At 43.2% G+C, this 23,753-nt stretch overlaps 1 protein-coding gene and 1 non-coding gene across 2 annotated transcripts in view; both read right to left on the reverse strand.

The window, feature by feature from the left end:
* Positions 1-272: 272 nt before the first annotated feature.
* The window catches only part of RSPO4 (R-spondin 4), a gene marked incomplete at its 3' end in the record, with an annotated part of 40,265 nt that continues 16,784 nt past the window's right edge, over positions 273-23,753 (reverse strand). The window contains 1 exon segment of the mRNA XM_087720888.1: positions 273-461. Within this exon segment, the coding sequence (XP_087577014.1) occupies positions 273-461 (189 nt within the window).
* On the reverse strand, positions 5,449-5,563 carry LOC148044788 (U5 spliceosomal RNA). Its single transcript, XR_015697425.1, has one exon. It is a non-coding gene; the product is annotated as a U5 spliceosomal RNA (small nuclear RNA).

Below are 23,753 nucleotides of genomic sequence, written 5' to 3' on the forward strand. Positions count from 1 at the left end.
GTCCTCATTTCACCCACCTCGGAAGGATGGAAGGCTGAGTCAACCCTGAGCCGGTGAGATTTGAACCACCGAACTGCAGATAGCAGTCAGCTGAAGTGGCCTGCAGTGCTGCATTTAACCACTGCGCCACCTCGGCTCTATCCGAGTTCTGAGAAATGAGGATTTCGAGACCGTCCCAAATTGCACGCATTCCTTCTACCGGCAGGTTTCAACCTGGCTGGCACGCTCGCAACTCCTCCCAGATTTGGCTTCCCACCGTCCTGGCTACCTACTCATGCATCGGTTAACGTCCGTGCTCCGCTGCCCGTAGTAGCCCAGTGGGCAGCCGTGGACGCAGGCCCCGAACTGTCGAATGCCGTCCCTCCAGATGAAGAGGAAGAGACGCTGCTGGCAGGAGACGCAGCCGTTGTCTTCGGAGCACATCACACAACCAGTGCAGTTCTCAAACATGGCGGCACTCACTGAAAAAAAAATGACAGAATAACAGAATCAGAAGGGACCTTCGAGGCCATCTAGTCCAGCCCCCCCCCAATCTTTTGGGCTTTTACGGCAAAATGTTTACAGAATAACAGAGTTGGAAGGGAACTTCAAGGTCATCTAGTCCAGCACCTCCCCCAATCTTTTGGGTTTTTACAGAATTTTTTTTACAGAATAACAGAGTTGGAAGGGACCTTCGAGGCCATCTAGTCCAGCCCCCAATCTTTTGGGCTTTTACGGAAAAAAATTACAGAATAACAGAGTTGGAAGGTACCTTTGAGGTCATCTAGTCCAGCCCCTCCCCCCAATCTTTTGGGTTTTTACAGAAAAAAAATTACAGAATAACAGAGTTGGAAGGGACCTTTGAGGTCATCTAGTCCAGCCCCTCCCCCCAATCTTTTGGGTTTTTACAGAAAAAAAATTACAGAATAACAGAGTTGGAAGGGACCTTCGAGGTCATCTAGTCCAGCCCCTCCCCCAATCTTTTGGGTTTTTACAGAAAAAAAATTACAGAATAACAGAGTTGGAAGGGACCTTCGAGATCATCTAGTCCAGCCCCTCCCCCCAGTCTTTTGGGTTTTTACAGAAAAAAAATTACAGAATAACAGAGTTGGAAGGGACCTTTGAGGTCATCTAGTCCAGCCCCTCCCCCCAATCTTTTGGGTTTTTATGGAAAAAATTTACAGAATAACAGAGTTGGAAATGGACCTTCGTGGTCATCTAGTCCAGTCCCTCCCCTCAATCCTTTGGGCTTTTACGGAAAAAATTTACAGAATAACAGAGTTGGAAGGTACCTTTGAGGTCATCTAGTCCAACTCCCTGCTCAAGCAGGAGACCCTACAATATTTCTGACCGATCGCAGTCCAATCTCTTCATGAAAACTTCCAGGGATGAAGCTCCCACAACCTCTGAAGGCAACTTCTGTTCCATCAGCTGATGGTTCTCACTGTCAGGAAATTCCTCCTTATTTCCAGGTTGAATCTCTCCTTGGTCAGTTTCCATCCATTGTTCCTTCTCTGGCCTTTGGGGGCTTTGGGAAATAGCTTGGCCCCCTTCCTCTCTGTGGCAGCCCCTCCAATATTGGAAGATGCTCTTCTGTCTCCCCTGGTCCTTCTCTTCCCTAGACTAGCCAGGCCCAGTTCCTGCAACCTTGAATCATATGTTTTAGCCTCCAGGCCTGCTTTGATCAGATAGATTAATATTAATAGAGCTGTAAGGGACCTTGTAGGTCATCTAGTCCACCCCAAGCAGGAGACCCTGCACCCTTTCTGTCCAGTCTCTTCTTGAAAGCCTCCAGGGATGAAGCTCCCACAACTTCCGAAGGCAACTTCTGTTCCATGGGTTGATGGTTCTCACTGTCAGAAAATTCCTCCTAATTTCCAGGTTGAATCTCTCCTTGTTCAGCTTCTATCCATTGATTCTTCTCTGGCCTTTGGGGGTTTTGGAGAATAGCTTGACCCCCTAACTCCTCTCTGTGGCAGCTCCTCAAATATTGGAAGATGCTCTCCTGCCTCCTCTGGTCCTTCTCTTCCCTAGACCAGCCAGGCCCAGTTCCTGCAACCGTCCATCTTACATTTTAGCCTCCAGTCCCCTCATCATCTTTGTTGCTCTTCTCTGCACTCTTTCTAGATTCTCAACTTCTTTTTCTTTTAAAGATTTTTATTAACAAACATGTAAAATACACACACACAAAAGTTAGACGTACACCACATTTATACAATACAATACGAACAGGAGCTTCCAGTTTTTTATAATAGCAATCATCAACCGATACCGCTCACCTTATATTATTTCCCCTTCTATTGTATTTCATTTGGATTTCACCATTCTTAACCCTCTTATTTTACTCATAACTATTACTTTTTGAGTTTTGTTATATTCCTTCATTGATTCTTCTTTCTTTCCTCCATCCATCTCTACCATTTATCCCCAGATCTGGTAGAATTCTGATTTTTCTTTTCCCTGGATTTCTTTAGTTTGTTTGTCCATTTCCCCAGCACAATCCAGAACCTTTCTTATTGTTTCATCTTCGCTTGGAATTAATTTGCTTTTTTCCATTTCTGGGCAAAGGCAATCCTTGCCGCCGTAATTATATGTAGTATTAAATACTGGATTTCTTTTTTGTATTTCGCAGACATAATTCAACTTCTTTTTTATAGTGTGGTGATCAAAACTGGATCCAGTATTCTAGTTGTGGTCTTACTAAAAGCTTTATCGAGTGGTATTAATATCTCGCCTGATCTTGATTCCATATGTTAATGCAAATTAGGGATAATTAATTAAATTAATTAATTAGTGCCAGGGACTGGTTCCATAGAGAGAGGTTTTTCCGAGGCCCAGCAGGTGTGTGTGTGTGTGTGTGTGTGTGTGTGTGTGTGTGTGTGTGTGTGTGTGTATGTGAAGTCCACGAGTCCACCTCTGGACTGGATAATCTCCTCTAAGACCTTCCAGCCCTATGATCCTATATCAGTGTTTCTCAACCTTGTCAACTTGAAGATGTCTGGACTTCAACTCCCAGAATTCCCCAGCCAGCATTCGCTGGCTGGGGAATTCTGGGAGTTGAAGTCTGGACATCTTCAAGTTGCCAAAGTTGAGAAACACTGCTCTAGATCATGATCAGCTACTACAGTGGCCTTCTACCTTCTGGGTACCATGGACCAGAGGAGGTGGGGTTTTGTGTGCTGCCTGCATCCCGCTTATTTGTGCGACCCGTTGTCAGTCCATAGACCAAGGACCCACAAACCATGAGAATAAGGGCTGAAAGAAAACACACCCTTTTTCTCAGCCATCCAGATATTATAATTTCTGCAGATGGAATGATTGAGTCTGTCATCTGCACCTCCACAACTGTCTGCTTTGGCTCTGCAACCCAACAAGACAGACAGAGACTTCAGAGGAGAATCAGAATTGCAGGAAAAAACAATTACTGCCAATCTGCCTTCCCTTGAGGACCTGGACACTGCAGGAGTCAAAAAGAGGGCTGTGAAAATATCTACAGACCCCTCGCATCCTGGACACAAAATGTTTCAACTCCCACCCTCAAAACGACGCTATAGGGCATTGCACACCAGAACAACTACAGTTTTATCCCAAACGCCATCACTCTGCTAAACAAATAATTCCCTCACCGCTGTCAAACTATTCACTAGGGCTGCCTTACTATTCGTCTTCTCATCGTTCCTATCCCCCATCTCCTCCCACTTATGACTGCAGGACTGTAACTTTGTTGCTTGTATCCTTACGAATTATATTGATGGTTTCCTAATGATTTAATTGTACCTTATGATTCTTGACAAATGTATCTTGTCTTTTTATGTACCCTGAGAGCCTATGCACCAAAGACAAATTCCTTGTGTATCCAATCACACTTGGCCAATAAAGAATTCTATTCTATTCTATTCTATTCTATTCTACATTTTATTTTTATTCTATTCCCCTTTCATTCCGTTCTATTCTATTCCATTCCATATTTCCTATTCCATTCCGTATTTTCTATTCCATTCCGTATTTTCTTTCCTATTCTAATTTTATTTCCTTTTCTATTCCCTGTTCTATACCATTCCATATTTTCTATTCCATTCCGTATTTTCTTTCCTATTCTTCGATTTCCTTTTTCTATTCCCTGTTCTATTCCATTCCATATTTTCTATTCCATTCCGTATTTTCTTTCCTGTTCTAATTCTATTTCCTTTTTCTATTCCCTGTACTATTCTATTCCATATTTTCTACTGTATTCGATTCCTTTTTTCTATTCTGTATTTACTACTCCATATTTTCTATTCTATTCTACATTTTATTTTCATTCTATTCCCTTTTATTCCGTTCTATTCCATTCCATTCCATATTTTCTTTTCTAATTCGATTTCCTTTTTCTATTCCCTGTTCTATTCTATTCCATATTTTCTACTGTATTCGATTCCATTTTTCTATTCTGTATTTACTACTCCATATTTTCTATTCTATTCTATTCTACATTTTATTTTCATTCTATTCCCTTTTATTCCGTTCTATTCTATTCCATTCCATATTTTCTATTCCATTCCATATTTTCTTTCCTGTTCTAATTCTATTTCCTTTTTCTATTCCCTGTTCTATTCTATTCATATTTTCTACTGTATTCGATTCCTTTTTTCTATTCTGTAATTACTACTCCATATTTTCTATTCTATTCTATTCTATTCTACATTTTATTTTCATTCTATTCCCTTTTATTCCGTTCTATTCCATTCCATTCCATATTTTCCATTCCATTCCGTATTTTCTTTTCTAATTCTATTTCCTTTTTCTATTCCCTGTTCTATTCCATTGCATATTTTCTATTCCATTCCGTATTTTCTATTCCATTCCGTATTTTCTTTCCTATTCTAATTCTATTTCCTTTTTCTATTCCCTGTTCTATTCTATTCCATATTTCTACTGTATTCGATTTTTTTCTATTCTGTATTTACTACTCCATATTTTCTATTCTATTCTATTCTATTCTATTCTACATTTTATTTTCATTCTATTCCCTTTTATTCCGTTCTATTCCATTCCATATTTTCTTTCCTATTCTAATTCGATTTCCTTTTTCTATTCCCTGTTCTATTCCATTCCATATTTTCTATTCCATTCCGTATTTTATTTCCTATTCTAATTCTATTTCCTTTTTCTATTCCCTGTTCTATTCCATTGCATATTTTCTATTCCATTCCAATATTTTATTTCCTATTCTAATTCTATTTCCTTTTTCTATTCCCTGTTCTATTCCATTCCATATTTTCTAGTCGATTCCCTTATTCTGTGTTTACTACTACATATTTTCTATTCTATTCTGCATTTTCTATCGTCTTCCGTTCCATAGTCCCTATTCCGTAAGGCAAATGAACAAGGGGCACGCAGGCGCAGAAGCGCCGCCCCTGCCACACGACCACGTAGAAAGCGAGAGTTAATTCATAACCCTTTGATCTATTTTTAGAACCAGGCGGAAGTAGCCCCACCGAAGCGGGGCCTCAAAAAATTAACGGAAACTCATAAATGTTCCTCTCCACGGAAATCTTTAGTAAAAGGCGAAAGATTTATACGATCTGAAGAGAAACCAGAGTATACCTTACTCCGGCCACCGACACCGAGCCCTACGGAGGAGATGGACACATAGGTAAGGACGACCGAGGCCAACCATGTATTCGTGGATGAACCGAAAGGCTTTTTCAATATTTTCGCCGGTTCTAAAATCGGGACTTCTGCACGAAGCGAAACGGTGCACCCGTCACGGGAGAGTCGCGGGTCTTTCCTCTTCGCAAAGTATCACGGTTGAAGCCGATGCAAATGAGGCTACCCATCTCCCCGCCTCCGAATCAAGAGCGGCGCTCAGATCGGAGCCACGCCTCCAGTGGGTGCAAAGTGACGTCAGCTAAACGAGGCGTGCCTCTTCTCCAGCCTTTGAAAACGATACGAGGCGGATACAACACTTTCACCTGCAGCCACGCCACAGGGACCCGAGGGAGGGGGGGGGATAATTGGCATCTATGGGTGGTTGGGAAGGAATTCATGTAGAATAGAAAAGAAAATATGGAATGGACCGGAACGGAACAGAACAGAAAACATGGAATGGAATATAATAGAGTAGAATATAATGGAATGGGATAGAATAGAATAGAAAATATGGAATGGGATGGAATAGAAAAGAAAATATGGAATGGAATAAAAAAGAAAACATGGAATGGAGTGTAGAGAATAGAATAGAATATATGGAATGGAATGGAACAGAACAGAAAATATGGAATGGAATGGAATAAAAAAGAAAACATGGAATGGAGTGTAGAGAATAGAATAGAATATATGGAATGGAATGGAACAGAACAGAAAACATGGAATGGAATATAATAGAGTAAAATATAATGGAATGGGATAGAATAGAATAGAAAATATGGAATGGAATGGAATAGAAAAGAAAATATGGAATGGAATGGAATAGAAAAGAAAACATGGAATGGAGTGTAGAGAATAGAATATATGGAATGGAATGGAACAGAACAGAAAATATGGAATGGAATGGAATAAAAAAGAAAAGAAAATATGGAACGGAACAGAATAGAAAAGAAAATATGGAATGAAATAGAATAGAAAAGAAAATGAACAGAACTTAATAGAAAATAGAAAGGAAAATATGGAATGGAATAGAATAGAAAAGATAATATGGAATTGAATAGAATAAAATAGAATAGAAAAGAAAAGAAAATATGGAATGGAATAGAATGGAACGGAATAGAACAGAACAGAATAGAAAATATGGAATGGAACAGAATAAAATAGAAAAAAGAAAATATGGAATGAAACGGAACGGAATAGAAGAGAACAGAATAGAAAATATGGAGTAGAATTGACTGAAATAGAAAATAAAATAAAATATGGAATGGAACAGAAGAGAACAGAACAGAACAGAGTAGAAAATATGGGATGGAATGGAATGGAATAGAAAATAGAATTCTTTTATTGGCTAAGCGGACACACAAGGAATTTGTCTGGTGCAGATGCTCTCAGTGTGCATAAAAAGACAAGATACATTCATCAAGAATCATAAGGTGGTGAGGGAATTATTGGTGCACCTTATATAGCCTGGGAGAATCTCAACACGTCAAGGTCGAAGGATGAGAGCCTGCTGAGCCGAGCAGCCGGTTTCCCAAAACAAAGAGCTTGTGCTGTATTGTTGGAGACTGGACAGCGGGTGGCCAAGGAGGGGAAATGGGAGATTTTAACTATGCCGCTTTTGCAGGGAAACTTCAGATCTGGCTTTGCTTTCTACTCTGCCTGTATGGATCTATCAGTAAAGTGATACTCTTGGTATAGAATAAGAGAGTTGGAAGGGACCTTGGAGGTCTTCTAGTCCAACCCCCTGCCTAGGCAGGAAACCCTATACCGTTCCAGACAAATGGCTATCCAGCATCTTCTTAAAGACTTCCAGTGTTGGGGCATTCACAACTTCTGGAGGCAACTTCTGTTCCACTGGTTAATTGTTCTAACTGTCAGGAAATTTCTCCTTAGTTCTACGTTGTTTCTCTCCTTGATTAGTTTCCACCCATTGCTTCTTGTTCTACCCTCAGGTGCCTTGGAGAATAGCCTGACTCCCTCTTCTTTGTGGCAACCCCTGAGATATTGGAAGACTGCTATCCTGTCTCCCCTGGTCCTTCTTTCTATTAAACTAGCCATGCCCAGTTCCTGCAGCCGTTTTTCGTATGTTTTAGCCTCCAGTCCCCTAGTCCTCTTTGTTGCTCTTCTATAAAGAGATGAGGCTGATGCTGAACAAGGCAGGGAAGAGAACAAGAGGGGTGCAAATTCAAGTAGTCCTCAGCTTATGACACAACTGAGCCCAACATTTCCATCCCTAAGCGAGACCGTTGTTAAGTGAGCTTTGCCCCCTTTTATGACCACGGTCGTTAAGTGAATCACTGCCGTTGTTCAGGGAGCCACACAGCTGTGAAGCAAATCTGGCTTCCCCGATCACGTGACCCTCCAGGACTCCCCAACCGTCATAGATAGAATCAGGTCCAAATTTTGCTCACGTGCCCCTTGGGAACGACGCAACGGTCATAAGTGTGAAAACAGTCCTCTTTTTCCGGTGGCTTAGTGACCATTCATAGTCACAACGGATGTACACACCGTTATTTACAACGGTGGTCATAAGTCAAGGACTGCTGCATGTAATTTAGCCTTGAGTTGTAATGCATGTAGTCCTCGGCTTACAACACTCCGTTTAGTGACCGTTCGAAATAACATCACTGAAAAAAGTGACTTAGGACCATTTTTCACACTTACGACCGTTCCAGCATCCCTGTGATCAGAATTCAGACAACTGTCTCCTATTTATGACGGTCGTGTCAACTCATAAAGCATTTGCATGACTGTTATCAAGCTGCCATGGTGAGGAAAGGGGGAGGGGCGCATTCCACGCTAGAGTCGGATCTCAGATTATTACCGCAGCAGGCTTGGGAGGGGTGCAACTCCTTGGAAAATGTGATTTATGACACAGACTGAGGGAAGAAACGGGGGCACAGTTCAGCCGTAATTCAAAGGAGGTTTAGATCTGACTGCAAGGAGACGTTGCCGAAATGGAGTTCCTAACAAAGGACTCGATTGCTTTTGAAACTTGGCTGGAGGCTCATGAATTAATGAGGGCGTCTTTCGGAAGCCTGACGGGTCACATTGTCCCCGGGATCACGTGATTCCCCTTTGGGCGACCTTCGACCACAAGCAAAAACAATGGGGGCAGCCCAGTGGTGGGTTTCAAAATTTTTTTGAACCTACTCTGTGGGTGTGGCCTCCTTTGTGGGAGTGGCTTGCCAGCCATGTGACATGGTGGAAGTGGCTTGCCGGCCATGTGTTCTCTCTCTCTCTCTCTCTCTCTCTTGCCTTCCTTTTGTCTCTCTGCCTTTCTTTTTTTCTTTCATCTCTCTCTCACTTTATTTCTTTCTTCCTTACTTCCTTTCTTTCGCTTTCTCTTTCTCTCTGTGTGTGAGTCTCTCTCTGTGTGTGTGTGTGTGTGTGTGTGTGTATGTGTGTGAGTGGTGGGTTTGACGAACTGGTTCTACCGAACTGGTGCGAACTGGTAGAAACCCACCTCTGGGGAGCCCGATTCCCTTAACAACTGTGTGACTAATTTAACAGCTGCGGTGATTCCCTTAACAACCATGACGAGAAAGGTCGTAAAACGGGGCAAAACCCACTTAGCGGCTGTCTCACTTAACAACCTAAATTTTGGGCTCCATTGTGGTTGTAAGTTGAGTAATATCCCTCCGAAAACGGGGATAGAGGGGAAAAAACGGGGGCACAATCATTGTCTAGGGATATGCATATACATATACATATACATATACATATACATATACATATACATATACATATACATATACATATACATATACATATACATACACATACATACCAGGGGTGGGTTTCAACATTTTTAGAACCTATTGTGTAGGTGTGGCCTGCTTTGTGGGAGTGGCTCGGTGGTCATGTGACTGGGGGCGTGGCTTGGTGGGTGTGTGACCAGGTGGGCGTGGCCAACTTCAAAAATGTGGTGAAACTCACTTAACAACGCTCTTGCTTAGCAACCAAAATTTTGGGCTCAATTGTGGTAATAAGTTCTCTTTCTTTCTCTCTCTCTCTCTCTCTCTCTCTCTCTCTCTCTCTCTCACACACACACACACACACACACACACTTTCTTTCCTTCCTTCCTTCTGTCTCTCTCCACCTCTTTCCTTCTCTCTCTCCCACTTTCTTTTTCTTTCTTTTTTCTTTCTCTTTCTATCTTTGTCCCTCTCTCGTTTCTCTCACTCTCCCTCCATTCCTTCCTTCCTTCTTTCCTTTCTTGTGTGTATCTCTTCCTTTCCTGTGTATATCTCTCTTCCTTCCTTCCTTCCTTCCTTCCTTCCTTCCTTCCTTCCTTCCTTCCTTCCTTCCTTCCTTCCTTCCTGAACAGGTTCCAAAAGGTACACTAAATTTCGCGAACCGGTTCTGGCGTTCTGGTGCGAACCTGGAGAAACCCACCCCTGATACATACATACATACATACATACATACATACATACATACACACACACACACACACACACACACACACACACACACATATCCGTAAATTTCAAAAAAAGAAGAAGCCGAATGCTTGCATGAGAGCAATTGCACATTTTCCAGGCGTCTTGTTTTTGATAGATGTTAACATTAGGCAGAGAAATTAGACAGGAGAGAAAATAATGTGCAGTGAAGCATGTGGAAGTCATAAAAGAGCAGATTTCCACGGCTCTCTGGCATCGCCCGGGAGTCTGTGACCCAGCGATTAAGGCGAAGAGGCCACAGGTACCAGCAGGAGCCAAAGGAAGAGACGGCCCCTTATTTCGTCAGGCAGAAAATTCCCTTTGATGCCCCATCCTTGTTTTTCTTTTTTTTCTTTTTTTTGCAAAAATTATTATTATTTATTTGGGGTGGAGATATTTATTCGGAACAAAACATCCTGCTGAAGTTGCAAACCCCGTCGGAGAGGCAGCGCACAAGAAATAGAAACAATATGTTTACATCAGTTTGTTCCAATGCTGGCAACTTTAAAAATGGATGAACTATGACTCCCAAGGCTGCCTGGGGAATTCTGGGAGTTGAAGTCCATACATCCCATAGTTGTTAAGGCTGCCTGAGGAATTCTGGGAGTTGAAGTCCACACATCCTATAGTTACTAAGGCTGCCTGAGGAATTCTGGGAGTTGAAGTCCACACGTCTTATGGTTGCTAAGGCTGCCTGGGGAATTCTGGGAGTTGAAGTCCATACATCCCATAGTTGTTAAGGCTGCCTGAGGAATTCTGGGAGTTGAAGTCCATACATCCTATACTTACTAAGGCTGCCTGGGGAATTCTGGGAGTTGAAGTCCATACATCCTATACTTACTAAGGCTGCCTGGGGAATTCTGGGAGTTGAAGTCCATACATCCTATACTTACTAAGGCTGCCTGAGGAATTCTGGGAGTTGAAGTCCACACGTCTTATGGTTGCTAAGGCTGCCTGGGGAATTCTGGGAGTTGAAGTCCATACATCCCATAATTGTTAAGGCTGCCTGAGGAATTCTGGGAGTTGAAGTCCATACATCCCATAGCTGTTAGGGCTGCCTGGGGAATTCTGGGAATTAAAGTCCACATATCCTATACTTACTAAGGCTGCCTGAGGAATTCTGGGAGTTGAAGTCCACATATCCTATACTTACTAAGGCTGCCTGGGGAATTCTGGGAATTGAAGTCCATACATCCTATACTTACTAAGGCTGCCTGGGGAATTCTGGGAGTTGAAGTCCATACATCCTATACTTACTAAGGCTGCCTGGGGAATTCTGGGAGTTGAAGTCCATACATCCCATAATTGTTAAGGCTGCCTGAGGAATTCTGGGAGTTGAAGTCCATACATCCCATAGCTGTTAGGGCTGCCTGGGGAATTCTGGGAATTAAAGTCCACATATCCTATACTTACTAAGGCTGCCTGAGGAATTCTGGGAGTTGAAGTCCATACATCCTATACTTACTAAGGCTGCCTGGGGAATTCTGGGAGTTGAAGTCCATACATCCTATACTTACTAAGGCTGCCTGGGGACTTCTGGGAGTTGAAGTCCATACATCCTATACTTACTAAGGCTGCCTGAGGAATTCTGGGAGTTGAAGTCCACACGTCTTATGGTTGCTAAGGCTGGGGAATTCTGGGAGTTGGTCTTATAATTGCTAAGGCTGGATGGGGAATCCTGGGAGTTGAAGTCCACTCACTTCTCGTGAACTCTATCCCGTATTTCGAAGTACCCTCTTCCCTGGCCGCCCAAGCTGGGTAAAATCTATGTTGCGGTGGGAATTCAAGGAAATAATCTTGGAATGTTTCCTTGGAAAACCGAACCACGGCTAATTCCTTGCAAGGCCAATTGTCCTAAATTAACAATGGGGTGTTTTCCCTACCACCACCACCACCACCCATATGGAAATTCGGCTGAGGACTGCGAAAAAGAGGGGGTCCGATAAGGTGAGACGGCACCACTTTGCATTACGCTGTCTGCCCAAGACTAATAGCCCATTAGACGTTTTGGCGCCTGAAGCTTTCTCACGGGTGGTTAAAAGGCGGGGGAAAAGGTTAATTTTGCAGTTCTCGAAAGATGTCTCAACATCCATTGTCCCTGGCAAACCTTACATTCTAGTAAGTGGCTTAAAACGCTACTCCTGATTTGCATCAAACCAGCCTTTCAAGGATTCCTAATGGGTAAATAATTCTTGGGCCATAAGAAAGGCTGAGGGCCAAAGAATGGAGGTCTTTGAACTCTGGTGCTGGAGAAGACTCCTGTGAGTCTCTTGGACTGCAAGGGGATCCAACCAGTCAGCCCTACAGGAGGTCAACCCTGACTGCTCTTTAGAAGAGGAAACTCAAAGACTTTGGCCACCTAAGGAGAAGGAAGAAGGACTCCCTGGAGAAGAGCCTCATGCTGGGAACGACGGAGGGCAGGAAGAAGGGGACGGCAGAGAAGGAGGGGGCTGGATGGAGTCACCGAAGCAGCCGGCGTGAGCTTCAATGGACTCCAGAGGATGTTAGAGGGCAGGAAGGCCTGGAGGAACGTTATCCAAGGGGTCGCGATGGGTCGGACATGACTTTGCAACTAACCACAACAATATATAGATATGATAGAGAGACAGATAGGCAGACAGACATTTATTGAGAGAAAGATGATAGGTGATAGATAGATAGATAGATAGATAGATAGATAGATAGATAGATAGATAGATGGATGGATGGATGGATGGATGGATGGATGGATGGATGGATGGATGGATGGATGGATGAACAGACACTGATTGAGAGAAAGATAACAGGTAATAAATAGATATAGATAGATAGATAGATAGATAGATAGATAGATAGATAGATAGATAGATAGATAGACAGACAGACAGACAGGTAGGTAGGTAGGTAGATAGATAGAATGATAGATAGATAGATAGATAGATAGATAGATAGATAGATAGACAGACAGACAGACAGACAGACAGACAGACAGACAGATAGATAGACAGACAGACAGGCAGACAGACATTAATAATGATATAGACTAGAGAGAGACAGACAGACATTGATGGAGAGAAAGATGACAGGTATTATATAGATCTTTGAACTCTGGTGCTGGAGAAGACTCCTGCATTGAGTCCCTTGGACTGCAAGGCCATCCAAGCGGTCAGTCCTAGAGGAGATCCACCCTGGCTGCTCTTTAGAAGGCCGGATCCTGAAGAGGAAACTCAAATGCTTTGGCCACCTGATGAGAAGGAAGAAGGACTCCCTGGAGAAGAGCCTCATGCTGGGAACGATGGAGGCAAAAGGAGGGGATGGCAGAGAAGGAGGGGGCTGGATGGAGTCACTGAAGCAGCCGGCGTGAGCTTCAATGGACTCCAGAGGGTGTTAGAGGACAGGAAGGCCTGGAGGAACGTTATCCATGGGGTTGCAATGGGTCGGACATGACTTCATAACTAACAACAACAAAATTCTTGGATTGATCTGCTCTCTCTGAGTCACGTTTGCAGCCTCCGTGGGGTGTCCCCCCCCCAATCAGAATAGAGTTGGAAGGGACCTTGGAGGTCTTCTAGTCCAACCCCTTGCTCAAGCAGGAGGCCCTATACCATTTCAGACCAGTGGCTGCCCAGTCTTTTCTTTAAAATCACCAGTGATGGAGCATCCACAACTTCTGGAGGCAAGGAGTTCCACTGGTTAATTGTTAACACTGTTAGGAAGTTTCTCCTCAAGGCCAGGTTGCTTCTCTCCTTGATTAGTTTCCATCCATTCTTTCTTGTCTTCTGCTGCTTTGGAGAATATCTTGACTCCCTCTTCTTTGTGGCAACCCCTGAGATATTGGAAGGCTGCTATCCTGTCTCCCCTGGTCCTTCTTTCTATTAAACTAGACATCCCCAGTTCCTGCAACCGTTCTTCATATGTTTTAGTCTCCAGTCCCCTAATCCTCTTTGTTGCTCTTCTCTGCACTTTTTCCAAAGTCTCCACATCTTTTTTATGAGGAGGTGACCAAAATTGGCTGCAGGATTCCAGGTGTGGCCTTACTAAGGCAATACTAATACTTCACGTGATTTTGATTCTATGTTTATACAGAGGAGGAGGAGGAGGAGGAGAAAGTAGTCCTCACTTAGTGACTTCTTGCTCAGCAAACCATTCGAAGTTACAACGGGGCTCAACCAGAAGACTTATGGCCGGTCCTTGGAAGTTGTGGCTGTCGGAGTGTCCCCACAGTCACAGCATCACAACTAGCAATAGCAATAGTCAAATTTGTATTTGTATTTGTATTTTATTATTTGTATGCCGGCCTTCTCCGGGAGGACTCAGGGCGGCGAACAATTCAAGGGGGAAAAAGGGGGAACATAAAAAGACAAAACACAAATAATAAAAATAGGCAACAGTCGCACAACCATACATGTCGAGAGGGGAGGGAACTCATCACCCCCAGGCCTGCCGGCAAAGCCAGGTTTTGACGGCTTTTCGGAAGGCCTGGAGAGAGGTGAGGGTCCGAATCTCTGCGGGGAGTTCATTCCAGAGGGCCGGAGCTGCCACAGAGAAGGCCCTCCCCCGGGTAATAGCCAGGTGGCATTGGCTGGTAGATGGCACCCGGAGGAGGCCAACCCTGTGAGATCTAATGGGTTTGTGGGAGGTAAATGTAGGTGATTTTGTTTTTCTCCTTCAATCTTAATTTTGAGTTCCTTCGGGCTCCCTCTAGTGTTCATAGTCCAATCCGATCATGTTTTTTTAAGAATTCTAAACAAAAGCATTTCCCATGGGGAGAATAATTAATTCCAAAATAATTAATTTCCAATCTACCTAATTTCCAATCATTGGTAACTTTCCAAAATGAAAGCTCCAATCACTCATTCCGCTATTTATTCCTTTAAATATAGTCCTTAAAGTTGTTTTTAAAACAATTAATTTTTATATGATTCCCCCTTCCTGCTTTATCTGTAAGCCGCCCTGAGTCTCTCGAGAGTGGGAGGCATACAAATCCTAATAAACCTCAAAGCTTTTAAAACATCTTTTACTAAGGATTGAAAGAAGCTGTGGATTCAATGGGTTTTAATAGCAATAGCAATAGCAGTTAGACTTATATGCCGCTTCATAGGGCTTTCAATAGCAGCAATAGCAGTAGACTTATATACCGCTTCATAGGGCTTTAAGCCCTCTCTAAGCGGTTTACAGAGAGTCAGCATATTGCCCCCAACAATCTGGGTCCTCATTTTACCCACCTCGGAAGGATGGAAGGCTGAGTCAACCCTGAGCCGGTGAGATTTGAACCGCTGAACTGCTGATCTAGCAGTCAGCTGAAGTAGCCTGCAGTGCTGCATTTAACCACCGCGCCACCTCGGCTCCTCCTTTCAGCCCTCTCTAAGCGGTTTTCAGCCCTCTCTAAGCGGTTTACAGAGTCAGCATATCGCCCCCAACAACAATCCGGGTCCTCATTTCACCCACCTCGGAAGGATGGTAAGGCTGAGTCAACCTTGAGTTGGTGGGATTTGAACCGCCGAACTGCCGAACTAGCAGTCAGCTAAAGTAGCCTGCAGTACTGCAACTCTAACCACTGCGCCACCTCGGCTCTCAACCGGGGCACTCGGGAACCGGCAGACAGTTAACAATGGCCACAGATTCCCACAGCCACATCCTCACCCCTTGTCATCATCAAAAGAAGTCAAGTCAAGGAGGAAACCAGCCAGCCAGCACACACACACACACACACACACACACACACACACACACACACACACACGATATTGTGCTTAACGACTTGCACGGGATTCCTTAACAACCACAACCTGAACTGTCAGATCGCATTTAATTTCGTGGTACAAGGTTGCAATGACAATAAAGTAAAATAAAGTAAAGTACATGGATTGTGTTAGCTTTTTGTGGGGGGGGGGGGGCTGGCATATTGGAAAAGAAGATGATTCCTTCCTCTTTGGGGCAGCCCCTCAAATCCTGGATGACAGCTGTTATGTCCCCCCCCCCCCTGGTCCTTCTTTACTCTAGATTTGCCATGTCCAAATCCTGCAACTGTTCTTCCTCGGTTTTAATCTCCAGGCCAGTGTTTCTCAACCTTGGCAACTTGAAGATGTCTGGACTTCAACTCCCAGAATTCCCCAGCCAGCATTCGCTGGCTGGGGAATTCTGGGAGTTGGAATCCAGACATCTTCAAGTTGCCAAGGTTGAGAAACACTGCTCCAGGCCTTTGATAATCTTAGTTGCTCTTCTCTGCACTTTTTCTTTGCGATAGAACAATTTTTTTATTTTCCATTTTCATAGCACATAATCCCATGTATACTCTTACATAGTCAATATCATGTTGTATTATTAAGTAATGACATCAATTCATCTTGCCATCAACTACCAAAGAAAGAAAGGGGGGAAAAAGCCAGTTATTGGCTCTTCTGCTCTCCATACACCATATTTATACTTTATACGACACTTTCTTCCCCCTCTCTCCTCCCCCTTTCTACATCCTTTCTTCCCTCCATCATTTTCTACTCTACTTCCCCTTCCTTTCTCCTTCTCCTCTCTCCCCTTACCACTCCTCCTTGTACACCTCATCTTCCCCCGTCACCCTCTCTCCTGTCCCTCTCTTCCTATCTTTCTTCTCTCCTCTGCTTCCCACTCTTCTACATCCTGTCTTCCCTCCATCCTTTTCTACTCTACTTCCCCTTCCTTTCTCCTTCTGCTCTCTCCCCTTACCACTCCTCCTTATAAACCTCATCTTCCCCCTTCACTCTCTCTCCTGTCCCTCTCCTCTTATCTTTCTTCTCTCCTCTGCTTCCCACTCTTCTACATCCTGTCTTCCCTCCATCCTTTTCTACTCTACTTCCCCTTCCTTTCTCCTTCTGCTCTCTCCCCTTACCACTCCTCCTTATACACCTCATCTTCCCCCTTCACTCTCTCTCCTGTCCCTCTCCTCTTATCTTTCTTCTCTCCTCTGCTTCCCACTCTTCTACATCCTGTCTTCCCTCCATCCTTTTCTACTCTACTTCCCCTTCCTTTCTCCTTCTGCTCTCTCCCCTTACCACTCCTCCTTGTACACCTCATCTTCCCCCCTCACCCTCTCTCCTGTCCCTCTCTTCCTATCTTTCTTCTCTCCTCTGCTTCCCACTCTTCTACATCCTTTCCTCCCTCCATCCTTTTCTACTCTACTTCCCCTTCCTTTCTCCTTCTGCTCTCTCCCCTTACCACTCCTCCTTGTACACCTCATCTTCCCCCGTCACCCTCTCTCCTGTCCCTCTCCTCCTATCTTTCTTCTCTCCTCTGCTTCCCACTCTTCCTCTCATTCCCTTGGTGTATTTCAGCTTCTGAGCAAACTCCCTTTTGTGTTGATGGTATTTATAATTCCATTTCAATATACATAAAAAAGAAAAAAATAGCAGTATACATAGCAATAGCAGTAGACTTATATACCGCTTCATAGGCCTTTCAGGCCTCTCTAAGCGGTTTACAGAGAGTCAGCATATTGCCCCCAACAATCTGGGTCCTCATTTTACCCACCTCGGAAGGATGGAAGGCTGAGTCAACCCTGAGCCGGTGAGATTTGAACCGCTGACCTGCTGATCTAGCAGTAGCCTGCAGTGCTGCTTTTAACCACTGCGCCACCTTGTGCAGTGGTTAAATGTACAATTTAAATGTACATTTAATGTACATTGTAAATGTACAATTATCCAACATCCCTCCTCCAACTTAGTAAACTCACTTAGCAACAGAAATTTTAGGCTCCACTGTGACCGTAAGTTGAGGACTACCTGCCTAGGGTCTCCTGCTTGAACGAGAGGTTGGACTAGAAGACCTTCAAGGTCCCTTCCAGCCCTGATTCTATATTCTAAGCCACTAAAAGCAGGCTGTCTGAGATCCAGCTCCTGTATATCAGTATGTGTGGTTTTTTAATAAAATATACTTTTTTATTTTCCATTTTCATAACATATAATCACATGTATACTATTACATAGTCAATATCCTATTGTATTAAGTAGTAATTACATCAGTTCCTCTTGTCATCAACGCCCAGAAAGATAAAAACCCATTATTAGCTCTTCTGCTCTCCATACACCTCTTTCTTCTACCTCTCTCCTACCTCCTTTCTTCCCTCCATCATCCTTTTCTACTCTACTTCCCCTTCCTTTCTCCTTCTCCTCTCTCTTCATTCCACTCCTCCTTCTCCTCCTCATCTTACCCTCTTACCCTCTCTCCAATTCCTCTCTTCCCATCTTTCTTCTCTCCTCTGTTTCCTACTCTTCCTCTCTCCTATCCCTCTCTTCCCATCTTTCTTCTCTCCTCTGTTTCCCACTCTTCCTCTCATTGGTGTATTTCCGCTTCTGAGCAAACTCCATTCTATGTTGATGGTATTTATGCTTCCCTATTCAATATACTTAACATATCTTAGTTTTAAAGAAAAAATAAGAGAAGACAGTATACATGTGCAATCAAATTACATTAAAATCTAACACCCCTCGTCAAGCCTAATATTCATCCCTCCCTCCCCCCAACCCCCCCCCCAGCCTTCCCTCCCCCCGACTTCTCAGAACCCATACACGGTATAAATCTTTAACAAAAACAGTCTAAAATATATTGGGAAAAAGAATAGAAAATTGATAACATCTTTACATTGAACTTAGCTCCTTCTTGCTTAAATTGTTTAAAGTAAGCCCACTGTATATCAGTATGGATGCTCACAGCTCAACAGATCAAGCCCAGATATGACTTCCCCAATGTCCCGTGTTAAAACGACCTCCTGCAGCAGTGGTGGGTTTCAAAAATTGTTGGAAACCTACTCTGTGGGTGTGGCCTCCTTTGTGGGAGTGGCTTGCCACCCATATGACCGGATGGGAGTGGCTTGCTGACCATGTGACCGGATACAAAATTATGAATTAGTACTTAGGTCGGTCCAAGTAGATATTCAGAAGTTAGTGGTTAGAAGCAATCATAAAGCAAGAGCCAAGGTGGCGCAGTGGGTAGAGTGCAGTACTGCAGGCTACTTCAGCTGACTGCAGTTCTGCAGTTCAGCGGTTCAAATCTCACCGGCTCAAGGTTGACTCAGCCTTCCATCCTTCCGAGGTGGGTGAAATGAGGACCCAGACTGTGGGGGTGATATGCTGACTCTGTAAACCGCTTAGAGAGGGCTGAAAGCCCTATGAAGCGGTATATAAGTCTAACTGCTATTGCTATAGATATGGAATTAAAACCAGAAATATTTTGTTGGCTATTTGAAAGGGAGTATTATATTTATATATATATATATATATATATATATATATATATATATATATATATATATATATATATATATATATATATATATATATATATATATATATATAATTTTACACATGTTAGCAGCTGCTGGAATTGTGTTTGCACAACAGTGGAAAAACAGAGATATATGTAAATGAAGGAATATTACAATGTGCAGGAATAAATAAATTGACAATTAAAATCAAGAAGGCTTTGAATACTTTTTCACGTGGGATTGGTTTTAGCCATTGCCAGCTAACGGAAACAGAAATTAGAAATCCAAAAGTATGAAAGAAAACACCAATTATGTAAAGAAAGGTTCCTAAAATGTATAAGGAAATATTACTAGATCGTTATTAATGCGTAGATAACCGCGGGACATTACACACCCACCAGTGGTGGGTTTCAAAAAAAATTTGGAGCCTCTTCTGTAGGTGTGGCCTGCTTTCCGGGTCCACTGGTGGAACCTCTTCTAACCGGTTCGGTAGATTTGACGAACCGGTTCTACCAAATAGGTGCGAACTGGTAGGAACCCACCTCTGTTCTGCAGTGACCCAACATTCCCAGGGAAAGCTAGAAAATGCCCAATATCTGCGTTCATACAACCAGTAAAGTTATGATTTGCTGAATGCTTAGTAGTGGAATTCCAAGGACGAGAAGGAACAGATGGAGACAAATCAAGGAGAGAAGCAACCGAGAATTAAGGAGGAATGTTCTGGCTGTGAGAACAATTAACCAGTGGAACAGAAGTTGCCTTCAGAAGTTGTGGGTGATTTCCAACACTGGATGTTTTTGAAGAAGGGACTGGATTATCGATTTGTCTGAAATGGTCTAGGATTTCCTGCCTGAGCAGGGGGTTGGGTTAAAAAAACCCTCCAAGGATCCTTCCAACTCCGTTATTCTTGTGTTGCAAAACAGGCAACTGGTCTTCTAGGAGGCTTTGGAGCCACATCTGTTGCACATCTGCTGGAGACGATGAGGCATAGACATCTGCTACAATCCGCACATTGTGGCAATGTTGGGAAGAATGCTATGTGATCGTGGCTTGTGCTGTACAGCTTCCAGCCACAGCTTTACAGAATAACAAGAGTTGGAAGGGACCTCGGAGGTCTTCTAGTCCAGCCCCCTGCTCAAGCAGGAGACCCTTACAGAATTACAGAATGACAAGAGTTGGAAGGGACCTCGGAGGTCTTCTAGTCCAGCCCCCTGCTCAAGCAGGAGACCCTTATGGAATTACAGAATAACAGAAGTTGGAAGGGACCTCAGAGGTCTTCTAGTCCAGCCCCCTGCTCAAGCAGGAGACTCTTACAGAATTACAGAATAACAAGAGTTGGAAGGGACCTCAGAGGTCTTCTAGTCCAGCCCCCTGCTCAAGCAGGAGACCCTTACAGAATTACAGAATAACAAGAGTTGGAAGGGACCTCGGAGGTCTTCTAGTCCAGGCCCCTGCTCAAGCAGGAGACCTTACAATCAACCCAGACAAATGGATGTCCAATCTTTTCAGCCATAACTTCTGGTGGCAAGCTGTTCCACTGATTAATTGTCCTCACTGTCGGGAAGTTTCTCCTGAATTCCAGATTGCTTCTCTCCTTGCTGAGTTTCCATCTGTTGCTTCTTGTTCTGCATTCAGGGGCTTTGGAGAATAGCTTGACCCTTATTTATTCATTTATTCATTTATTCATTTATTCATTTATTCATTTATTCATTTATTCATTTATTCATTTATTCATTTATTCATTTATTCATTTATTCATTTATTCATTTATTCATTTATTCATTTATTCATTTATTCAGCAATAGCAATAGCAGTAGACTTATATACCGCTTCATAGGCCTTTCAGCCCTCTCTAAGCGGTTTACAGAGAGTCAGCATATTGCCCCCAACAACAATCTGGGTCCTCATTTCACCCACCTCGGAAGGATGGAAGGCTGAGTCAACCCTGAGCCGGTGAGATTTGAACCGCTGACCTGCTGATCTAGCAGTAGCCTGCAGTGCTGCATTTAACCACTGCGCCACCTTGGCTCTTTTATTCATTATTCATTTATTCATTATTCATTATTCATTATTCATTATTCATTATTCATTTATTCATTATTCATCATTCATTCATTCATTCATTCATTCATTCATTCATTCCTTGGCATTTGTCAAACAAAAACGAGAAGAAGAATAAGAGAATATAAGTACAATGACAGGGACGATAGGCACATTAGTGCACTTATGCACGCTCCATCTACTGACCACTTAAGCGTGAAGTAAAGTCCACGGAAGTCAAATTGTAACTGAAACTGAAAATTTGTAGCTGAGACAACCGAATCAGGTAGGCCATTCCAGACTTTGACAACTCCATTAAAGGTAAAGGTACAGGTTCCCCTCGCACATCTGTGCCAGTCATTCCCGCCTCTAGGGGGCGCTGCTCACCTCCGTTTCAAAGCCAAAGAGCCAGCGCTGTCCGAAGACGTCTCCGTGGTCATGTGGCCGGCAAGACTCAACGCCCCCAAAGGCGCACAGAACGCTGTTCCCTTCCCACCAAAGGTGGTCCCTGTTTTTCTACTTGCATTTTTTACGTGCTTTCAAACTATTAGTTTGGCAGAAGCTGGGACAATTAATGGGAGCTCACTCCGTTAGGGATTCGAGCCTCCAAACTGCTGACCTTTTGATCGACAAGCTGAGCCACCACATCCCTATAGTCCTATATAGGAAGGTCTGTTAAATGGAGATTTCATTGTAATGAACTTTATTCCTTTCCTCTCTCCCCCTTTCCTTTCTTCTCCTTTCCCCTTTCTTTTCCTTTCCTCTTTCCTTTCCTTTCTCCTTCTTTCCTTCCTTCCTTCCTCTCTCCCCCTTTCCTTTCCTCTTTCTTTTCCTTTCCTTTCCTCTCCTCTTCTTTCTTCTTTCTTTTCCTTTCCTCTTTCCTTTCCTTTCTCCTTCCTTCCTTCCTTCCTTCCTTCCTCTCTCCCCCTTTCCTTTCCTCTTTCTTTTCCTTTCCTCTCCTCTCCTCTTTTCTTCTTTCTTTTCCTTTCCTCTTTCCTTTCCTCTCCTCTTCTTTCCTTTCTTTTCCTTTCCTCTTTCCTTTCCTTTCTCCTTCCTTCCTTCCTTCCTTCCTTCCTCTCTCCCTTCCTTTCCTTTCTTTTCCTTTCCTCTCCTCTCCTCTTTTCTTCTTTCTTTTCCTTTCCTCTTTCCTTTCCTTTCTCCTTCCTTCCTTCCTTCCTTCCTCTCTCCCCCTTTCCTTTCCTCTTTCTTTTCTTTTCCTTTCCTCTCCTCTCCTCTTCTTTCTTCTTTCTTTTCCTTTCCTCTTTCCTTTCCTTTCTCCTTCCTTCCTTCCTTCCTTCCTCTCTCCCCCTTTCCTTTCCTCTTTCTTTTCCTTTCCTCTTTCCTTTCCTTTCTCCTTCCTTCCTCTCTCCCCCTTTCCTTTCCTCTTTCTTTTCCTTTCCTCTTTCCTTTCCTTTCTCCTTCCTTCCTCTCTCCCCCTTTCCTTTCCTCTTTCTTTTCCTTTCCTCTCCTCTCCTCTTCTTTCTTCTTTCTTCTTTCTTCTTTCTTTTCCTTTCCTCTTTCCTTTCCTTTCTCCTTCCTTCCTTCCTTCCTTCCTTCCTTCCTTCCTTCCTTCCTTCCTTCCTTCCTCTCTCCCCCTTTCCTTTCCTCTTTCTTTTCCTTTCCTCTCCTCTTCTTTCTTCTTTCTTTTCCTTTCCTCTTTCTTTTCCTTTCTCCTTCCTTCCTTCCTCCGTCTTTCCTTTACTTTCTCCCTTCCGTTCTGTTTTCTCCACTCCCTTTCCTTTTCTTCAATTTACTTTCACTTTCTCTTTTAATCTTCCTGCTGTGAAGTTCCTGTAGTAGGGGAAAGGCAGGTCTGTTATTTCTGGATGCTGTTCATCCTGTTCATCTTTGTGGCAGCTCCTCGGGTATAATTTATATATTTTATATTAGTAATCTATAAATGTATACAATGCAGATTTCCATGGGCCCAAAGGCCTCCTTCCAATCCTATTATTCTTCTATAATTTTGTCCTTCCACGTCAAGATTTCTCAACCTTAAGAACCAAGATAATGTAGGTGGGCTGACTAATTTCCAGAATTTATAGACCTGCCCTCGTGCCATCAAAAGTGGGCTTTCTCTTTTTAAAAACAACAATAATCCAAAAACTTTGCATTTTTTCCTAGGGGACGTATTTTCTTTGCGTGCATAAGTGTGCGTTTTTATTGTTGTTGGTTTTCTTTTTTTGCAACTTTGTTCTTCAGCAAAGTTTGCCGACAATTCCTCTATTTAATCCAGAATTGTGGAGGGTTTTTTTTTTTGACCTGTACACAATTTTTCCAAGCTGAGAAATCGTTCCAGATTTTCTGTGCCGCGCATCGTAAATTTGATGCTTGTTGGTGTCTCAAGAGTTTCCATTTTGGGCAGCTACGTTGCGAAGTTGGAGAAGAAACTAGTAACAAATTTCCCCTTGTAGACAGGATTGAAACCACTAGCAAATTACATGAC

Source organism: Thamnophis sirtalis, unplaced genomic scaffold, assembly GCF_051295495.1.
Source record: "Thamnophis sirtalis isolate CommonGarterSnake01/CBP01778 unplaced genomic scaffold, rThaSir2_p1.2 scaffold_7, whole genome shotgun sequence".
In the NCBI taxonomy this organism is placed as follows: Eukaryota; Metazoa; Chordata; class Lepidosauria; order Squamata; family Natricidae; genus Thamnophis; species Thamnophis sirtalis.